Genomic DNA, 20,894 nt, shown 5'->3' with positions numbered 1-20,894 from the left:
TACAAGCTGCTTTTAAAACATCAACTCTCTGGTACTGTATCTTGTAAAACTTACAAAAGCAATGTCTTTAGAATTTGTTTTCTAGTTTTTAAACATTGTAAATACTTCAGTAATTAAAAAAAAAAAAAGGAATCTTTACTTGTAAAGTCACTGCTTTCTTTAGCGACTCCGTTTGAAAAAAAACTGTAAGTGATCTTGGTGGCTGCAGAGGGCTACTGGTTTTGCTGATCACATCACCATTTCCTCATGTAATTATTAAAGTACCTATACCTGAACTAGCCTTTGTCCTTGTTCTACGCATGGCACGATCAGTCATGGGGCAAGTCAGTCAGTTCCTAGAGAGAAATGTGAGACTTCTTCACTACACATAGAAGTGCCCAGCAAATGATTTCCAGGAGACCATTGCCTTGGCTCCTGTCAATTTAGCTGAAAAAAAAAAGTCTCTTTCTAAGGGAAATTTCCTCTCCTGTAGTCCAAGCGAGGGATACTTGCCCAAACTGATACCCCTTGAGAAATTTGCTGAAGGCTGGCTTGGTGGCAAATTTGATTCTTGGGCTAGCTGGGGGGGGGGGGGGGGGGGTACAGCAGTCACAGCCTATGGGGCTTGAGGAACATGGGCCCACTGATCAAACAGGAGGAAGGCTTTTTGACCGGTCTTTGTTCTGCACTTTATACCTCAGAGCATTGTGGTCCCTAATTCTACCCTTTTAAATCAGTGCTGGAGGTCCAGTAATGTATCATGATACAAATCCAGGACTAGTGGAAGATCTCCTTCCTGGCTCTGAGTAACTTAGCAACTCCTGTGGAGGCTTCTAGAATAAGTTCTGATGTGTGGCCCTAGCTTCTAGCTTGAGGATGGCATGGGCACTGACTGGGCAAAATGAGTTGGGGAAGGAGGAAGAGAAATTCCTCAGGTAGATGGAAATAAAGTATTATGGTACTAGCTCTCATCTCTAAAGCAAAGAACTTAGTGGGATGGTAGCTTGTGCTCCAGCTCTTGGTTCCTGTACTGTATCTCTGCTGAAGCAATGAGAGCCATCAAGAAAGGAGGTTGTTGCAAATAGCAGAGGTGGCTGGAGGAGCTAGTCCTGCCAGCTATGAGGAGAGAAAGGAGATCTGTGTGGTACCACGACATTTAGAAATGGTTACCACAGGCATTCTGCCTTGGGAGAGGGATAGGCTGCCTTGGGCTCTGAAGTGAATTATGCTCAGTTTTGTGTTATTATTTTCAAATGGATCTAGAACAACAACCTTAATCTTCAACACTGCCATTTCCAAGGCAACAACAGTAACCCTTAATACTGACCATGGCTTCCAGTTCCTTAAGTTGGTTTTGTAGGTTCTAGGTCACACAGTTAAACTATTATAGTACTAAAAGTCTCCCTTTAACATCTCTGTGAAAGAGACACAATTGCTGGGTTACCTGTCAGATGTGAAAAGGGAGAGACTTTATAGGACTTTCCTTCCTTTTGTCTCCACCATTTCTATGTGACCATAAAAGGTTGCAGAAATTGAGAGACACTATTAGAATGCTCAATCTTTGCCTCTGGAGCATTGACCAAATTAATAAAGACAAAAGGATGAGTCCATTCATTCAAAAGTCCTGGTGGGGAGAACTGAAATTTCCCAGTGTGCGGCTCCTGTATCCAATGCAGCAGTGCCGCTATGTTATAGGAATAGAGATCAGGTCAATTACGTTCCGCTTTGGATCTGTCTAAAATTAGTTTACGATGTCCGATTCTAGCAGCATTAGATTTCCGAATAAGCTTACTTAGTACAGAGCGTAGCATTTGCTTGTCCTTACGGTTTATCCAAATAGACAAAAGTTTGGAGGGGGTTTAATAACTTTGGTAGTGTCACCACTGAGAGAGGGAGCTCTCATTATCTGATGCAAAGTTCTCTGATTTTTTTTTCTGTTGTCTACTATGTTATGTCTGATAGTCATCCAGCACCTGTTCGGTTCAAGGCAGGTCAGAACAAAAAGAAGCCAGACCCAAAATGTCTGGGAATTACACTACTACTACTGCTCATTTCTATAGCGCTACTAGATGTACGCAGTGCTGTACACATTATATGCAGGTACTTTTTCTGTCCCTAGATAGCTCACAATCTTAAGTTTTTGTACCTGGGGCAATGGAGGGTTAAGTGACTTGTACAAGGAGCTGCAGTGGGAATCGAACCCAGGTTGCCAGGATCAACGTCTGTTGTACTAACCTGGATAATCATTTAACATTCACTCAAGGTATATAATCCAGATCAAAGAAGTTTGAAGCCATCTCTACAAGAAGAGAAAAGTTTTCAGGTTTTTCCTAAACAATAAGTAATGTTGACGGCATTGCAAAAATAAAGGTAGAGAATTCCAGATAGTAGCCATTTGATACTGAAGTGATGAAGAAAAATGTTTAACTGATTTTTAATTTAATGGCAGTTGGAAATCGCAGTTGGTTCTGAGTGCTAGCTCTATGTAACAGTACCACTAAGTCTATCAGATAAGAAGGGGCATCACCAGGTAGAATTTTAAATACCATTAAACTCACCTTAAAATGAATATGGGCCATGATTGGCAAACCAATAGTTTGTCAAGATGTGATTCAGTTAACTGAATCACATCTTGACAAACCAAAAATCAGTCTAACAGCCATATTGTGCACAATTTGTAAGCAGTTTATTAAAGTTTTAGAGCATCCAATCAGAACAAGATTACAATAATCAAATCTATATATTGCATTGATACTCCCCAGTAGACTCAACATTCAAGTAAAAGCCTAATTACTTTAATGTACCCTTCTACTTCGGAATGATCATATCTCTCTGCCATTGGGATTCTCCTTCCCCATTGAGGGCCAATATTTCAGATTTGCCACAATTCACTTTTAAACTAGAGATGGACCCAAATTATGTTTTAAACAATCGGTAATTGCATTGGTGTATGATCCATATACAAAAGCATAATAGCAGCAAGTAAACGGATTAGACATTCTTTCTTTCCAGTCTTGATCCCTGAGATGTTCCTGTCTTGCCTAATATATTCAGCTAGTGGTTCCAACACTAGCACAAAAGCGAGGGGGGATAGGTGGCATTAATAATTAGTTGGGCTTTAGGTTTGTCATATAGAGTCTTAACTCAACCCATAAATTGTCCTCATAGACCAAATCAATCCAGGGTTCAAAACAGATGTTTCTAAGAAAGGCTATCAAAGCCTTCTCCGTGTCTAAACTGGCTACTGCCATTTTTTAGTCCTTCTCTTATTGGCCTGTATAGTCATAAGCACTTTTAGGAGGTTCATAGTGGTAAAGCAGTTCTATCTATATGCCAATATTGCCACTAGTAGCTTGGCATCTTGGTTCAGAAGGGATATCAGTCTATATGCCCCCAGTTGTTCAACATCTTTCCCTGGCTTGGGTAAAAGAACGATGTATGGTTTGGACCATTTTTGGGGTTTCCGGTTCTCAAACTGTTATAGTTTAATTGTAGGGGGTCTTGCCACCAAATTGTTCCCAATATTTTATAAAATTCTGGCCCCATGCTATCAGGGCCTGGAGCCTTTACCAGTTTTAAGCGCTTAATCGCACCCTTGCCTTCTTCCTCACTGATCACCCTATGTAAAGTGCTTTTTTGCTCTTCAGGAAGCTGGGAGAAATCCTAACATTTGAAAGACGATCTCTCGTACAGTAATATCTACCATCCTTCACTGTATAAGTCCCCACTCATACAACCTCCCCCACTCATGCACACTCAGATTCCCGCTGTCTCCCCTTGAAATCTCCAATAATCCTCCATAATTCCTAAGAACACTCCAAGTGTAAGAGATGCTGTGTAACTTACTCGAAGCAGAAACTGAATAACAATCTAAAAAAAAAAAAAGAAAATAAATTACTTTAAGTCACTCATGTAAAATTAATGGTGGATATTCAAATGGAAAACAAAACAGGGACAGTCATCCAGTATACAGGGATTATAGTCAATGAGCAGATAGCATCAATCATACTTCCATTAATGATATAGCTTCCTTCTCCCACTGTTCAAGAGGCAAATTGTGGGCAGTCTAAGGCTTCAAGGTGCCCCCTTCTCGCTGCCCAACTCTCCAGATACTGACATAAGGTTCCATAAATGTATTTCTCGAATCCTCCTAGTACTTTTTCCTCACACCCCATTAGTTAGGCTCTGGTTCTACACCAGTCAGAGAGAACCCACAGTCATTTAACAAAAATTAATTAAAAGTAGAAACAAGCGCTGCTAAATAAAGGGAGCATACATAGTGTTTCCTAAAAGGGTACCTTGATCGTGGTGAATCAGAACAAACAATATGTCGTCCAAAGCTCTGCCTTAGGAGCTTGCACATCCGATGCTTCCAGATCAATTTGCCGTGCCCTGCGGCATCTATGCTTGGTACAGTTTCTCAGCCATCTTCTGAAGGAATATTTCCAACTCGTTGGGATTCTCAAAGGTTAAATCCTTGTTTCGGTACCTAAAATGTATCTGAGCTGGGTATTACAGGGTTGCCTTAATTCCTCTCTTATGCAGTTCTATGCAATAAGGCACCCTATCTTTCCTCCTGGCCACCACTTCAGATGAAAAATCCTGAAACAAGAGGATAGTATGGCTTTCGTTCTCCAACTTAATTATCTCTCAAAATGTCCTCAGCAGAAGCTCTTTGTCCACACAATTCAATAAGCAGTACAAGATTGGCCATGGTTTTTGGCTTTCCTGAGGCTTGGCCTCTACTCAATGTATCTGTTCCATCCATCACAGCTGTTAAAGACCTTGTAAGTTCTTGACCTGCTGCTTCATGCAAGGTGAACATTGAGACCTCACCCTCCACCACCATCTTAGTTTGCTTGACTCGGGTGGGAGGGGAGTCTCTTTAGTTGTTTTCGATCCTTTTGGCAGCATACTCAAACATTTTCAGGGTTCATCTTGATGCAACCATTTTCCAACGTTCTTTGAGCAGAAGAGTCTGTATTTTACCCTTTGTTAGGTTGTCAAATAATGTTTAACAATGAGTCTTCATCTGGTGCCATTCTTTGGGGCACCCGCTCAGCTGCCCATCGTCCCGTGAACCCTAACTGCACTCCCTTACTATCCAAACTTGCCCCAGTTTATAGAAATTCAAACTCCCAGAGCTGAAAACACCGAGCTCCCCCCCCCCCCCCCCAAAAAAAAAAAAGAAAAAGAAAAAACCCATTTCCACCTAGGAAAAGATATAACACACAGCATTTAACAAAGCCAGGTTTCTGTCTTGCTTACTATCCACCCCAAAATACTGTGAGGGCCTCCCCTTCCCCCAAACTAAGATGGGGTAGCAATTGGAGACAGCAAACATTAGCAAAGAGCTAGCAAACCCAAGCCTCCATACTCTATTGTGCACTTCAAAATCTTCAATTGACCCCTTGGCCTCCAATCACTCCAGAGGAATTTTGTCAGCATCTTATTCCATTTACCAGTATCCACTCTGGCAATCCCCAAAGACAAACTTTGGAGGACATATAACCATTTCAGTAAGACCATCATTTTTTTTTTTTTTTTTTTTTAGGTCCAACATTTTACTTGCTCTTGTCATGCAGCTGAGGGTGATCCGGAGTAGTGAGCCCTTGGGCTGCTGCCAGAGACCGGCAACAGCAGGAGAACCACCCAAACTGGAAGCGAGGCCAAACACCCACAGGCTGGTACCAAGAACAGGAGTCTCAAACAGGTTTGGCTGGACTGGAACCAAAGGCTGGAGCAGACTTGGCTTGGCTGGACTGGAACCAAATGTTGGAACAGACTTGGATTGGCTGGACTGGAACCAAAAGGCTGGAGCGGACTTAGCTTGGCTGGACTGGAACCAAATGCTGGAACAGAGTTGGCTTGGCTGGACTGGATTCAGGAGTTTCAAACAAGGCAGACAGAAGCAGGGTAGGGCAGAAGCTGAGGACCAACAGGGTGATACAAGCAGGAAGGGAACTAAAGCTGAAGACAGACAGGGCAGAGACACGCAGGGCTGATACAACAGTAAGGAGCAGAAGATAAAGACACACAGGGCAACTACAACCAGGAAGGAAACAGAGCTAAAGACAAACAGGGCAGATACAAACAATAAGGAACAGAAGCTAAAGACAAACAAGAAAGGGACTAGAAGAGCTAGCACTACAACAAGCACTCGCAGATGAAAGCACATCTGAAGACCTGTTGCAAAGGCAAGTCTGACAATTCCCAGGAGCTTAATAAAGGCAATTACAGATGAGGTCACAGGTGAGGCTTGGCAGCAGAAACATCGGGGGAAGTCTGGAGTGCTGGAACATCAGGACCGAAATGGAACCTAGAAGATGTCTGAGAAACAGGAAAAAAACAATCTACAGCAACCACAGGGCCCGGTCACCCGGGGGCAAGGTGAGTGTAGGCATGGAATAAATCGTGACAGCTCTTAGGTCATATTATACAGTAAATAATTATCAACTGCCATTTTAATCTTGCCTGACAAAGCAAGCAGCAACTCCATCAAGCAAGCAAATCTCTGTATCTTTCAGTAGAAGGCCTGTGTTAAGGCCATACAGCTCCTTCAACTGCCTAAGCAATAGTGAATCCAAGTGCAAATGGAAAGGGGCCCCACTATCAACACTGCTCTTGTACCATACCTGTGACTCCTAGAGCCAAGGATTCTCCTCCCCCAGTCCAAATTAACTTAGAGGCTAAGAACACTCTGAACTCTCACACAATCTCTAAAAGCCTCAGCAATGTCTCAGCTGCCCACCTCACCAACAAATCATCGGCAAACAGAGCAGATTTATTTACTTTCTCTCCTACTTTCACAACCCTGATAATCTTGTCCCAGTTTCTTGGCCAGAGGTTCAATGCGAAGGGCAAACAAATCCAGAAATAGCAGACACCCCTGCCTGGTCAGCCTTTCTAATACAAACTCTGGGAACTTGGGAAGACACATGCACTAACCAGCACTCTTGCCTTGGGAGAAATATGCAACATCTGAATTATCCCAAGTTTCTCCAACACATACCATAGATCATCCCATAAAACTTTATCAGATACCTTATTTATATAAAAACTCACTACTACTACTATTTAGCATTTCTATAGTGCTACAAGGCATACGCAGCGCTGTACAAACATAGAAGAAAGACAGTCCCTGCTCAAAGAGCTTACAATCTAATAGACAAAAAATAAAGTAAGCAAATCAAATCAATTAATGTGTACGGGAAGGAAGAGAGGAGGGTAGATGGAGGCGAGTGGTTACAAGTGGTTACGAATCAAAAGCAATGTTAAAGAGGTGGGCTTTCAGTCTAGATTTAAAGGTGGCCAAGGATGGGGCAAGACGTAGGGGCTCAGGAAGTTTATTCCAGGCGTAGGGTGCAGCGAGACAGAAGGCGCAAAGTCTGGAGTTGGCAGTAGTGGAGAAGGGAACAGATAAGAAGGATTTATCCATGGAGCGGAGTGCACGGGAAGGGGTGTAGGGAAGGACGAGTGTGGAGAGATACTGGGGAGCAGCAGAGTGAGTACATTTATAGGTTAGTAGAAGTTTGAACAGGATGCGAAAATGGATAGGGAGCCAGTGAAGCGACTTGAGGAGAGGGGTAGTATGAGTAAAGCGACCCTGGCGGAAGATGAGACGGGCAGCAGAGTTTTGAACCGACTGGAGAGGGGAGAGGTGACTAAGTGGGAGGCCAGCAAGAACTAGATTGCAGTAGTCTAAACGAGAGGTGACAAGGGTGTGGATGAGGGTTTTGGTAGAGTGCTCGGAAAGAAAGGGGCAGATTTTACGGATGTTGTAAAGAAAGAAACGACAGGTCTTGGCAATCTGCTGGAAATGAGCAGAGAAGGAGAGAGAAGAGTCAAAGACAGGGAGAATGAGAGAGCCATCAACAGAAATAGAAAACAGGGGGGAGTGGGGAGGTGGGGAAAATGAGAAGCTCGGTTTTGGTCATATTTAATTTCAGGTGGCGTTGAGACATCCAGACAGCAACGTCAGACAAGCACGCTGAAACTTTGGTTTGGATGCAAGGTGAGATATCAGGGGTAGAAAGGTAGATTTGGGAGTCATCAGCATATAGATGGTAGGAAAAGCCATGGGATGAGATTAATGAACCAAGGGAAGAAGTGTAAATAGAAAAGAGGAGGGGACCAAGAACAGAACCCTGAGGTACACCGACAGGCAGAGGGATAGAAGTAGAAGAAGATCCACCAGAGTGAACACTAAAGGTGCAGAGGGAGAGGTAGGAAGAGAACCAGGAAAGGACAGAGCCCTGGAATCCAAGTGAGGACAGGGTATCGAGAAGCATGCTGTGATCGACAGTGTCAAAAGCAGCACATCCTTTTGCTCTCTCTGTGCTGCTTCTATTCAAGGCAGCAACTTCCTCGTGGTCATCCCCCAACCCTACCCAGTACAAGCCCCACTTGGGCACAGGCCTCCTCTGTACCTGTACTAATACTTATATGTTTTTTGAGATGCAGTGACCAGAATTGCACACAGTATTCAAGATGTGGTCACACCATGGAGCGATATAAAAGGTGTTATAATTTCATTTTTGTTTTCCATTCCTTTTCTAATAATTCCTAATGTTCTATTTGCTTTCTTTGCCATCGCTGCACATTGAGGAGAGGGTTTCAACATATCAACGATGACACCCAGATCCATTTCCTGGGCAGTGACTCCTAATGTGGAACCTTGCATCATGTAGCTATGCTTTGGGTTCCTCTTTCCTACATGCATCACTTTGCACTTGCTCATATTAAATGTGTGTGATTTGGATGCTCAGTCTCATAAGATCCTCTTGCAATTTTTCACAATCCTCTTGTGATTTAATAACTTTGCTTCATCAACAAATTTAATTACCTCGTTACTCCCAGCTCTAGATCATTTATAAATATGTTTAAATGCAGTGGTACCAGCACAGACCCCTAGGGAATCCCACTACCTACCCTTCTCCATTGAGAATACTGACCATTTAACCTTACATTAGCCATAAAGTTCAATGTGGCTTACAGAGCTATAAAAAATTACATGGCAACAAAGCACAATCTGGTAAAGAAGTCAGGAACTTTTGAAATAGGAAAGATTTTAACGCCCTACGAAATAGGCCATAAGTACATAAGTAATGCCATACTGGGAAAAGACCAAGGGGTCCATCGAGCCCAGCATCTTGTCCACGACAGCGGCCAATCCAGGCCAAGGGCACCTGGCAAGCTTCCCAACATACAAAGTTGGGAACGTATAAAGTTGCAGGGACCTGCTTTCTACCAGTAAAATATGCCAACTAGGAAAAAAAATGGCTGAATAAAGTTTTTAAAACAATATCCATTCAACTAAAAAAAAGAATTTTTTAAAAATCCTAGATCAAAGATCATCATTCCTGTTTAGAGAATGACACGGGGATACAATGTGTGCCCCATCCCCGCCTCATCGCTGTGGGTTCTGTCTCCGTCCTCCCCCATCGGCTCAGTTCTCATCGGCAGATGCCTCAAACTCTTATGATTTTATATAGATAGAGTGGAATTAGAAAAGGTGCAGAGAAGGGCGATGAAAATAATAAAGGGGATGGGACAACTTCGCTATGAGAAAAGGCTAAAGCGGCTAGGGCTCTTCAGCTTGGAGAAAGGGCGGCTGAGAGGAGATATGATAGAAGTCTATAAAATAATGAGTGGAGTTGAACGGCTAGAAGTGAAGCGTCTGTTTACGCTTTCCAAAAATACTAGGACTGGGGGCATGCGATGAAGCTACAATGTAGTAAATTTAAAACGAATCGGAGAACATTTTTCTTCACTCAACGTGTAAGTAAACTCTGGAATTTGTTACCAAAGTATGGTAAAGGCGGTTAGCTTAGCGGAGTTTTTAAAAAAAGTTTGGATAGCTTCCTAAAAGAAAAGTCCATAGACTATTATTAAATGGACTTGGGGAAAATCCACTATTTCTGAGATAAGCAGTATAAAATGTTTTGTACTTGTTTGGGATCTTGCCAGGTATTTGTGACCTGGCTTGACCACTGTTGGAAACAGGATGCTGGGCTTGATGGACCTTTGATCTGTCCCAGTTTGGCAACACTTATGTACTTATGATTTCAGAGGCTTGGCAAGTACAGGACGCTAGGAGGGATAATGGGGGAGAGGGTGGTGGTTACATCTTTGAACACATTGAAATGTAAAGTGTGTTAACCTTGACAGTTTAAAATAGTTTTAATATTGACTATTTCTCTTCATTTCAAGTTTGAATAAAAGGTTTTAAAGGGAAATGGGACTTGATTATACCAGCTTTCTGTGATTTTTGCAACTACATTCAAAGTGGTTTACATAGTATATACAGGTACATATTTTTACCTGGGACAATGGAGGGTTAAGTGACTCACCCAGGGTCATAAGGAGTTGTAGTGGGAATTGAACCAGTTCCCCAGGATCAAAGTCCCCTGCACTAACCACTAGGCTACTCCTCCACTCCTCAACATAACGCTCCTTCTAAATCAAGCAACAAAACAAAAAAAAAAATCCAGGAACATAAAAGACCTTGGACATTAAAATAAAAGAAACATGATGACTTTCACCAGACAGGACTTACAAGGATCTGGATTTATCACATTATAAACCATAAACCATACTTTTGGTCACCTTCTGATTACCCATCCACCTCCATTTCTCCATGTCACTACTCCCACCACCCTCTTTCTCCCTTGAGTGTCATTGGAATGCTTTTCATGATTCACTACATATTTATTTTGAATTTTGTCATCTTTTGCTCATAAGTGACCTGAAGATGATTGTGCATTCGAAAGCTTGTAAAAAAAAAAAAAATGTATTAAGTTAGTCCAATATGAAAGCATCACCTGATGGACTAAAAATAGCAAATACCCTACTTTATGCACTGCATCCCATCAGTGCTCCCTGCAATAATGGTTAATAAAAAAATTATATTATACACACACACTATATATATATATATATATATATATATATATATATATATATATATATATACACACATACACAGTAAAATTATGTCTTACCTGATAATTTTCTTTCCTTTAACAGAGCAGATGAATCCAGGAACTAGTGGGTTAAGTTCGCCTACCAGCAGGTGGAGATAGAGATAAACAAACTAAAGGCATTGATGCCAGACGGCCAGCTCCTTCATCTGTTAGTATGTCATTCGTAAGCATTTGCCAAGGCCAAAAATATGAAACCAACAACCAGAAACCATCCTCACTATGAAAAACAGAGAACCAAATAAGAACTCCGAAATAACTGCAACACATCCAGAAATCGGAATCCTTTCCGTGTTCCCATATCTGTCTGAACTCTGCAAAAGAGAACCCAGAAGGAAAAAAATAGCCACACTGCGCAGAAAATGAAAAAAACGTCCGCTGAACTAGGGAGGGATCCTGGATTCATCTGCTGCGTCAAAGGAAAGAAAAATCATCATCAGGTAAGACATAATTTTACCTTCCTTGTCACTTGCAGCAGATGAATCCAGGAACTAGTGGGATGTACCAAAGCATTCCTTAAGTAGGGTGGGAAGCCAACGCTCCCCGCACCAGCACTCCCACCCCAAAACTCGCATCCTCCTGAGCAGACACATCTAGCCTGTAATGCTTCGCAAAAGTATGACGGGACGCCCAAGTAGCCGCCCAACAAATCTCTTCCAGAGATAAGGCCAACGCCTCTGCCCAAGAAGCCGCCTGTGCCCGAGTAGAATGCGCCTTCAGGGCCACTGGAGACGCCCACCATTGCAGCAGATACGCCGCTCCAATGGCTTCCCTAATCCAGCGAGCAATGGAAGCCTTAGAAGCCGCCTCACCTCTTTTCGATCCCGACGAGCACAAAGAGATGATCCGAGCATCGAAACTTGTTAGAGATCTGCAAGTACTGAAATAAGGCTCTCCGCACATCCAGGAAACGTAGCGAGGCAAACTCCCCCGGATAATCCTCTCTTTGAAAAGACGAAAGATAAAGTGCCTGATTGACATGGAAAGCTGAAACCCCTTTAGGTAGAAATGACGGCACCGTCCGGATTGACACCCCTGCTTCAGAAAACTGCAAAAAAGGATCTCTGGAAGACAAAGCCTGAATTTCAGAAATCCTCCTAGCTGAAGCAATGGCCACCAAAAACACTGTCTTAAGTGTTAGATCCTTCTCAGAAACCTTATTCAACAGCTCAAATGGTGGGGCCTGGAGGGCTCGCAGTACCACATTCAAATGCCACGCCGGGCACGGCTCCCGCAGAGGAGGCTGATGCTGAAGAGCCCCGCATAGGAAACGGACCACATCAGAGTGAGCTGCTAAAGAGGAACAGTCCAGTTTGCCCCTAAGACAAGCTAGCACGGCCACCTGCACTCAAAGGGAATTATATGCCAATCCCTTTTGAAGACTATCCTGAAGGAACTCCAGAATAACCAGAATGTCCGCCCGAAAAGGCGATTCAGCACGCAAAGCACACCACGCCGAGAAAACTTTCCGCGTACGCTGCTGAAGTAGACTGCTTCCATGCCCCCAAAAGAGTGGCAATGACTAGACCTGAAAATCCCTTCTTCCTCAGCTGCCGCCTCTCAATAGCCAGGCCGTAAGACCAAAGCAGGAGGGATTTTCCATCTGAACTGGCCCTTGATGCAGCAGATCGGGAGTCACCGGAAGTCGGAATGGTGGCTCTGAGTGTGCTCGAATGAGATCCACATACTACAGCTGTCGGGGCCAGTCTGGGGCCACTAGAATGACTGGCCCCCGATGCTGCCCTATGCAGCAAAGAACTCTCCCTATCAGAGGCCACAGAGGAAAAACGTACTGTAGCTGTTGTTCCAGCCATGGCCGGAGAAGAGCGTCCAATCCTGCGGATCCTGGCTGCTGTTTGCAGCTGAAGAACTGGGGAACTTTGGCATTGCAAGCCATGGCCATGAGATCCATTACTGGCCTTCCCAAACGTTGACAGATCAGCCGAAAAGCAGAGTCCGACAGCGTTCATTCCACTGCGTCCAAAAGAGTCCGGCTGAGAAAATCCTCTTGAACATTGTCTTGACCTGCAATGTGCGCTGCTGACACTCTGAACATGCGCTTCCACCCATACTAGAAGACGAGATGCTTCCACTACCAAGGGAAGACTGCAAGTGCCCCCCTGCTGATTGATGTAGGCCACTGTCGTGGTGTTGTCTGAGAATACACAAACTGCCTGCCCCTGCAGAAGGTCCTGAAAACTCCACAGTGCATTCACAACTGTTCACAACGCCAGACGATTTATCGGCCAAGTCACTTCGAGAGGGGTCCACGATACCTGGGCTACTTGATGAAGACAATGGGCTCCCCAGCCCACAAGACTGGCATCCATCACGACTACCACCCAATTGGGAGACGCCAGAGAAACACCCTTCTGCAAATTGGCTGACCGGAGCCACCACGCAAGACTGTCCCTGGCCCGGCTCGACCAAGGAAGGCGTCATTGATAATCCAGCGACGTCGGCGACCATCTGCTCAAAAGGAAATTCTGAAGAGGCCGCATGTGAGCCCTTGCCCGTGGAATGACCTCCAAGGTCGCAGTCATGCAACCGAGGAGCTGAACATAGTCCCACACTCGGGGAGCACGACGACTCAATAAGTCCGTACCTGAGAAAGCAATTTGATCCTTCGCCCCTCGGGGAGAAACACCTTCCCCCGCTTCGTATCGAATTGCATTCCAAGATACTTCAGACTGAACCAGATGACTTATCCATATTGACCACTCAACCTAAGGATTGCAACACTGCAATCACTAGGTTGGTGACCACTCGACTCTCCTCTGCTGTCATCGCCCGACTCAGCCAGTTGTCGACATATGGATGCACTCGAATCCCTTCCTTCCGCAGGAACGCTGCCACCACCACCACCACCATGACCTTGGAAAAAGTGCGTGGGGCAGTGGCCATTCCGAAAGGAAGGGCCTGAAACTGAAAGTGCTGACCCAGCACTGCAAATCTGAGAAATCTCTGATGGGGCTGCCAAATGGGAATGTAAAGGTAAGCTTCCCTCAAATCGAGAGCCGTCAAAAACTCGCCTGGTTGAACAGCAGCAATAACTGCCCTTAATGACTCCATGCAGAAGTGACAAACCCGCAAAAACTGGTTTAACTTTTCTGAGATCGAGAATAGGCCGAAAAGCCCCTCCCTTCTTTGGAACCACAAAGAAGATGGAGTACCTACCTGTGCGCCTTTCGAGAGGAGGAACAGGCACGATAGCCCCTATCCTTGGCAGGTCTCACAAACACTGCAGAACCGCTGTCCTCTTGGCCCGCGATACACAGCGGGACTTCAGAAAAAAGTCTGTGATGGGAGAGAAGAATTCTAGCTTGTAACCTTCTCACACCACAGAGGACCCACTGGTTCAAAGAAATTCTGGCCCACTCGAAGAAACAGAGAAAGCCGACCACCGATCTGCTCTCCTCCCGAGTGGACCTATGCCCCATCGTTGGTAGGCCCGAGAAGGAGCCCCCTGACGAGAGGGGGGTCCAGCCGGACGCTTCTCATTGCGAAAGGAAGAACGCTGCAAGGCTGCGTTGGACCGTCGCGTCTCTCTGAAATGTGACCTCGAGGCTCCCTGCCTGGAAGTAGACTTGGGTCTATCCTCGGAAGATGCTGAGATTTGGAATCCCCCAAATCTTTAACAATCTTTTCTAGGTCTTCCCCAAAAAGCAATTTCCCTCGGAAAGGCAATTTAATGAGCCATGGCTTAGATGCCATATCTGCGGCCCAATGACGGAGCCACAGAAGATGCCGAGAGGAAACGGTCAAGGCCATGAGTTTGGCTGAAGCACGGACCAAATCATACAAGGCATCCGCCAAGTACACCAGCCCAATATCCATCAGCAACATCTGAGGAGTTCCCGGCATATCAGATTCTGAAATTGAATCCATGACAGAATGTAGCCAACTGAGATGAGCTCTAGCCGCATAAGAACTACAAACAGAAGCTTGAAGTGTCAAAGCGGCCAACTCAAAGGCACGTTTTAAAGAGGCCTCTAGCCATCTGTCTTGCATATCCTTAAGTGCCACACCACCTTCCACTAGAAAAGTAGTCTTCTTAGTGACCACCATCACCAGGGCATCCACCCTAGGTAGAGCAAGCTACTCTAAAACGGTCCGGTGAAACCAGATACAGCCTGGTCATAGCCCTGGCTACTTTCAGCCCCCCATCCGGATCCTCCCACTGGGCCGAAATCAACTCTTCAATAGCTTCATGTACCGGAAAGGCCTTAGATCGTCTGGTACTAGCCATCTTGGGGTTGACCGCCTGAGAGGCCGCAACCTCAGGGTCCTCTATATTCAGGGCTTCCAGCGCCTCAGAGATAAAAGGAGGACAACTCCTCCTTATGGAAAATCCTCACGGCGGAAGAGTCCTCCGGATGGTCAGTGAAGACACCGTCCTCCACCCCCGTCTGCTCTGAGAGAGCCACCACAGAGGAAGCTGCAGGCTACTGTATGCAGGACCCCTCCTCAGACCCCAAAGAAAGCCTAGGCTTTTTAAGGGAGGAGAAATCCTCTGGGGGAAAACTCCAAAATCTCTTGGTTACCCCCAGACCCCGAGCGAATCAAAGGCCAAAGCTGTCGCAGCCGTATGAGGGGGGGACAAGGCCCTTTTCAACAAAAACGCCTGATGAAGTAGCAAAACTCTGGCGAAAACCCCTCCCCCGCAAGAGGTCGCAGCCATGGCACCTGCACCACCGCCCATAGTGCCTGACGGCCCCCTGACTCCCCTACTAGCAGAGAAGAAACTTCGCCCATAACCGCTACCGGAACCAGCTCAGCGACCGATCGCAAAATGGCGCGAGAATCGCCAGGCTCTAGGCAGGAAAGCACACTCTCGGGGGGGGGGGGGACCGCTGTCGAGTCCCGCCAAATCAGCGTACCCTGCGCTGCAAAGGCCCGCCGCCGAACGCCGTTTCCCGCATTGGGAACAGCGTTTCACGACTTCCACTGCCATCGCCCATCCCCGAACAGGAACCCAGCAGGACTCACCCCGGACCGGGAAAGCGCGGGAACTGACAGCTGAGCCGAAGGGAAAAAAAACTCTCCGACTCCACTTCGAGGCAGGCTCAGACAAGCAGGCAAAAGAAAACAGGACTCCGACAGCAGTAACACAAACCTGCTCTCAGCAAAAGCACACTTCCCTGTGCTTCTCTTTTAAATAAACTCTATGGTTCTCTTTTTTTTTTTAGTGATGAGGCAGAAACAAAACAGGGAAGGAAAGGAACAGCAAAAGCCTGTTCAGAGGGAATTTGAGGTGCAGCAGGGACCCAGCAACTGCGTATGCTGCCAAAGGGGAAACCACCAGTCCGCCACCCCCGGCTCAAACTGGCCACCGGCCCAGGAGCACTCAGAGGCCTTGGGCCCAGGAGCTGGAGAAAAAGTCGTCCACCACCTGCTGAGATAGAGACATACTAACTGAGGAAGGAGCTGGCTGTCTGGCATCACTGCCTTTAGTTTGTTTATCTCTATCTCCACCTGCTGGTAGGTGGACTTAACCCACTAGTTCCTGGATTCATCTGCTGCAAGTGAAAAGGAGAAAAAAAAAATTATATATATATATATATACATACACACACACGAGCAAAAAAGCCCGTTTTGTGAAAAATGAAACAGGCCATAGGAAAGCTATTATCTAAGCGATTTCTCCTCTCTCTCCCCTCCCATCCATGTCCAGTGACTCTCGTCTAAGTGATTTCTCCTCTCTCCCCTACCCTCCCTCTCCCATCCATGTCCAGCAATTCTCCTCTCCCTCCCATCCATGTCCAGTGACTCGCCCCAGCCCCCCTTTTAAGCACCCGTCGAGTTCAACCCCAGCCCTCACCTGCCCGCCCTCGTCTCCCACAACCCTTTTTTCCTTCCTGCCGCACTGCCTTTAAAACTTTCCTTTTACCTCAGGTTGCAGCGGCGGCAGGCTCGGCTTGCGTCACCTCCAGCTTTCCCTTTCCTTCCCTCAGGTTGCAGCGGCAGCAGGCTCAGCTCACTTCACCTCCAGCCTTCCCCTTTCTTTACCTCGTGTTGAAGCAGCGGCGGCAGGCTCGGCTTGCATCGCCTCCAGCCTTCCCTCTCAGTGTCCCGCCCTCCTCTGACATCATTTCGTCTTTCCCCGAGAGCGGGACAATGAGAGGGAAGGGAACGCTGGAGGCGAGCTGATGTAAGCTCATTTGCATGCTGTTATGCAGCCAGCCAGCCATCCATCCAGGGAGGCAGATTGACAAACTATTATATAGAGATATATATATACATACATACACACACACACACACACACTGAGGAACGGAATTACACTGAATCACAAATATGTATATGCAAAGTTTGGTTTCTTTATTTACAGATTTTAAACATAGGAACATTTAATGCTATAATTAAAATATATGAATTTGGATATCAAAATCAAAACTTCATGAAATATCCCACTGTACACAGTTACTCCTTAATGGATGTGTATATTAGGGATGCATATTCATCAGTGTGCATTCGGTTTGTTAGCACATCATAAACTGATTTATCGTCCACTAAATTTAAGGCATCTTAAAATTAGAAACAGTTTTAACACGATTAGAAAACAAACCAATATTTATGTGCATATCCTTAATGTATACATTATTAAGTCACATCCACTTGAACCAAAAAATGTGTGAAAGTGAGAAAAAGTGAAACCCTAGCATGGGAGACACCAAGATTCAGTTAAACGTACAATCAATAGTCTGATTTGTGGCATTAAGCACTGACCAGCTCAGTACTGTAAGCTGTACACATTTCCCTTACACCACAATAAGAACTGATTTATTTCTTTGGAACATTACAATTGGGTCCATAGCATTTTTAAGACTGATATCACAGCTTGGTCATTGTATCTAGTGTTAAACTCAAGATCTGCTGCCAGAACTTCCTACTCTGTATAAAAACTGAATTAAAAAAAAATATATATATCTACATTAAGAATATATGCTAGGAAGGGGGGGGGGGGAGAGAGAACACCAGACTACAAAGTAAAGTTCCTTGTTTTTAAAAATAAAAACTGAGGTATATTTGTTGTACAATTGCTAAAATAGGTTTCGGTCCTAGTCAGCAAGCGTCCTTTTATAAAACAGCCACGTGAAGCTCGACACGATGGCTCTTCCATTAGTACTGTGGAAATAAAAACCGAGTGCAAAATGTTGCTTTTCCACCTTCACATCAAGTATAAGATCAGAACAGAACACAAAACGAAGTAAACTATCTTCATTGCTCAAAAAAGTTTTTAGGTCTCATTTTTCAAGCAAGTCTAATATACGGAGGTGGTTTTGATAAAGATTCCTCATCATCTTCCAAGTTGTTATCTGTAGACTGCGTCGAGGAATTAAACATTCTGTCCTCACCACCTGCAGACGACAGAAAGGACAAGAACAAAAATCAGTCAAGGCCACTTCCCTCCACTAGCAGTGATCAACATGCATTGTTCTCGCCCGTGAATATTAACTCTGTTTGCAGAATAAAGTTAGGGTATTACGTTAATCTTGAAAACCATACTGGCTAACAGGAGAACTTGAACTGAGAACAGCTGTCTCTAAACACAAAGGGGAGGTGGAGGAGTGGCCTAATGGTTAGCAGTGTTGCCAGGTGGGCGGTTTTACCGCTCAATTGGGCGGTTTTCCACGACCCGCCGCGGGAAATTTTTGCCCGCAGCGGGTTGCGGTTTTTTGGCCTTGTTTTGGGTCTTTTGGGCAGTTTTTAAGTGTTTTTTTTCGGCCGTGGGGGGCGGGGCTAGTGGCGTTTTGGGCAGGGTTAGTGACGTTCTGGGCGGGGCTGATGACGGCGGGGGTGGGGGTGTCAGGGGCGGGGTTTGACTTTGGGCGGGTTTTGGGCTGGTTTGGGTGGGGAAAAAATTTTCCACCTGGCAACCCTGATGGTTAGTGCAGCAGGGTTTGATCCTGGCAAAGTGGGTTCGATTCCCACTGCAACTCCCTGTGACAAAAACTTTGATTGTGATCCTCTAGAGACAGAGAAAGTACTTGCATATAATGTGTACAGCGCTGTGTACATCTAAGTAGCAGTAACAGATATGCTGAACAGACCTCCTAAGGCATACCCCCCTCCAAAACCCATCAGCATTTTGTTAAGGGTCTCCCACCATTATGTTAGAACTTAACAAGGATCTGCAAGAGGTGGAATTTAAAATAAATTAAATTAATGTAGAATTAGGTCAAACTAAGCTAAGAAACTTCTGGTTTGGCTGTCCTGACTAGTGGAATGGATAAAGTATAAGATATCAACCCAAGCATAGATTATACAGGCCTTTGTATTCCTGCGATATAGATCTCCATTATTTGAGCCACAAATGAACCGATGATGGGAAAAGCATTAACTATTATGGTGTGAACTAAAGAGAAATTTGTCTATTCCAGTGTCTGAGTCATAGCTTCTCTGATTACTCATACTTTCATCATCTCTCTATACATGTGGGGAGATTTAGTTTACTGATTGTCTGACAATGCAAAGGCAAAAATTGAGAGCTCAAGTAAAAAAAAAAAAAAAAAAAAAATCAGAGCCTTCATTAAGAAAACAACCAAGACCACTCCCCCCCCCCCAACCCCAGCAGCTCTCCAGTAATAAACTGGAAGAATCACCAGCAAAATTTGAGGTGGATTATGGATTTTTGACTTGAAATAGGTTCACTACTACCTAATATTTCCAAATGCATCAGGCCCTTAAAGTATGTGTATGATATATTTAAAAAATATATATATATCAATCTGATGGCGAGGAGACAGAAGGGAGAGCAGAGAACCAAAACCATTCAGAAGCTACTACTCACCTCTAAGACTGCAAACCAATTCTAAAGTTTGCGGTTGATCATCAGTGGGCTGTAACCACTCCTGTAACAGGAAAAATTATGTTATTAGTATTTCAGTTCTTACACACCAAAATGTTGTCTGATGCTAGACATCTTGCTATTGTATGGCTTCCTACATAAGTGTTTTATACCCCATGCAATGGAAGTAGCCTGTTAGACTGGGTTACGACTTGGCAACAGATTCAGCAGATGCAAGAGAGAGAGTTTCAGTCAAATCATTACGGGTGTCTAGGGCCACAGAAGGTCTGATTTTCAAAAAAAGGTATCGTGTTCAATAGTCAGGATTTACATTTACAAACACTCTGCCCTAAAACCCAGGCCTTTAGTGAGCTCCTCCTGAAGACTGGCGAAGGGGAGGGCTGCTCTCTAGTGGGGAAACCCTGGTACTGCTTGTTGCAGAGCTCTATTAAGAGCTGGTTTTCTGGGTTATGCTGGTTTTAGAGCCTTTAGTGTTCGAGGACTAAAGTTTGAGTTGTAGGTTCTTAGTGTCCACGTTACACTGTGAAGCAGATTTACAGCAGCAGTTTTTTTGGCTAACAAATAATCGATATCATGTGTAATTAAAGTGCTGTTGGAGCACTCTCTCAGAGCTACAGTGATGCAAGAGAGTTTTCCTCCTGTTGATTTCCCCATTATTGCACAGGTGTAGTACATTTTTTTTCTAGCAAAAAAAAGTACCGGTACTCAAATGCCAGGCCACCCTTCAGGGGTGGGGTGATCACCGAGGGACCCACCCCACAATAGCCAGGCCCCCTGCAACCAGTCACAGAATCTATGATAAGGCAGAATTGGTGTGTAGAGCCTGAGCTCTTTGATTACAACTTGGGGACCATGAGTCAATTTTAGCAGACAATGGAAAAAGGTGTCGGTACTCAGTACCCCCTCAAAAAAAAAAAAAAAAGCCCTGCATTGGTGTCACACAATGATTTCTGAAGTTTAAACAAAATGTAATGTTAGACAAAGGGAAGGTTTAAGGGAAAGAGGAGTTTCTTTGGTCACAGAGAGTTTCAAAAACAGATTGTCTCTGTATTATGCTGAGGTTTCTGTGATTTTGCCTGGCAGCTATCCTGTAAAAGTAATGTATTAATTGGATGAAATGT

The 20,894-nt window shown here is 44.8% G+C and overlaps 1 protein-coding gene across 4 annotated transcripts in view; it reads right to left on the bottom strand.

Annotated features, from left to right (window-relative positions):
- Positions 1–17,281: 17,281 nt before the first annotated feature.
- The window catches only part of LOC115461697, a 36,431-nt gene continuing 32,818 nt past the window's right edge, over positions 17,282–20,894 (bottom strand). For all 4 annotated transcript variants that reach the window (XM_030191725.1, XM_030191724.1, XM_030191722.1 and 1 more), the window contains exons 6-7: positions 19,756–19,816; positions 17,282–18,322 (exon numbers count right to left, since the gene is read on the bottom strand). In XM_030191725.1, coding sequence (XP_030047585.1) covers positions 18,216–18,322; positions 19,756–19,816 — 168 coding nt within the window. In that variant the 3' untranslated portion in view covers positions 17,282–18,215. The remainder of the gene's footprint in view (positions 18,323–19,755; positions 19,817–20,894) is intronic.

This window comes from Microcaecilia unicolor, chromosome 2 (genome assembly GCF_901765095.1).
Source record: "Microcaecilia unicolor chromosome 2, aMicUni1.1, whole genome shotgun sequence".
NCBI lineage: Eukaryota > Metazoa > Chordata > Amphibia > Gymnophiona > Siphonopidae > Microcaecilia > Microcaecilia unicolor.
This window is presented reverse-complemented; position numbering and strand designations above follow the sequence as displayed.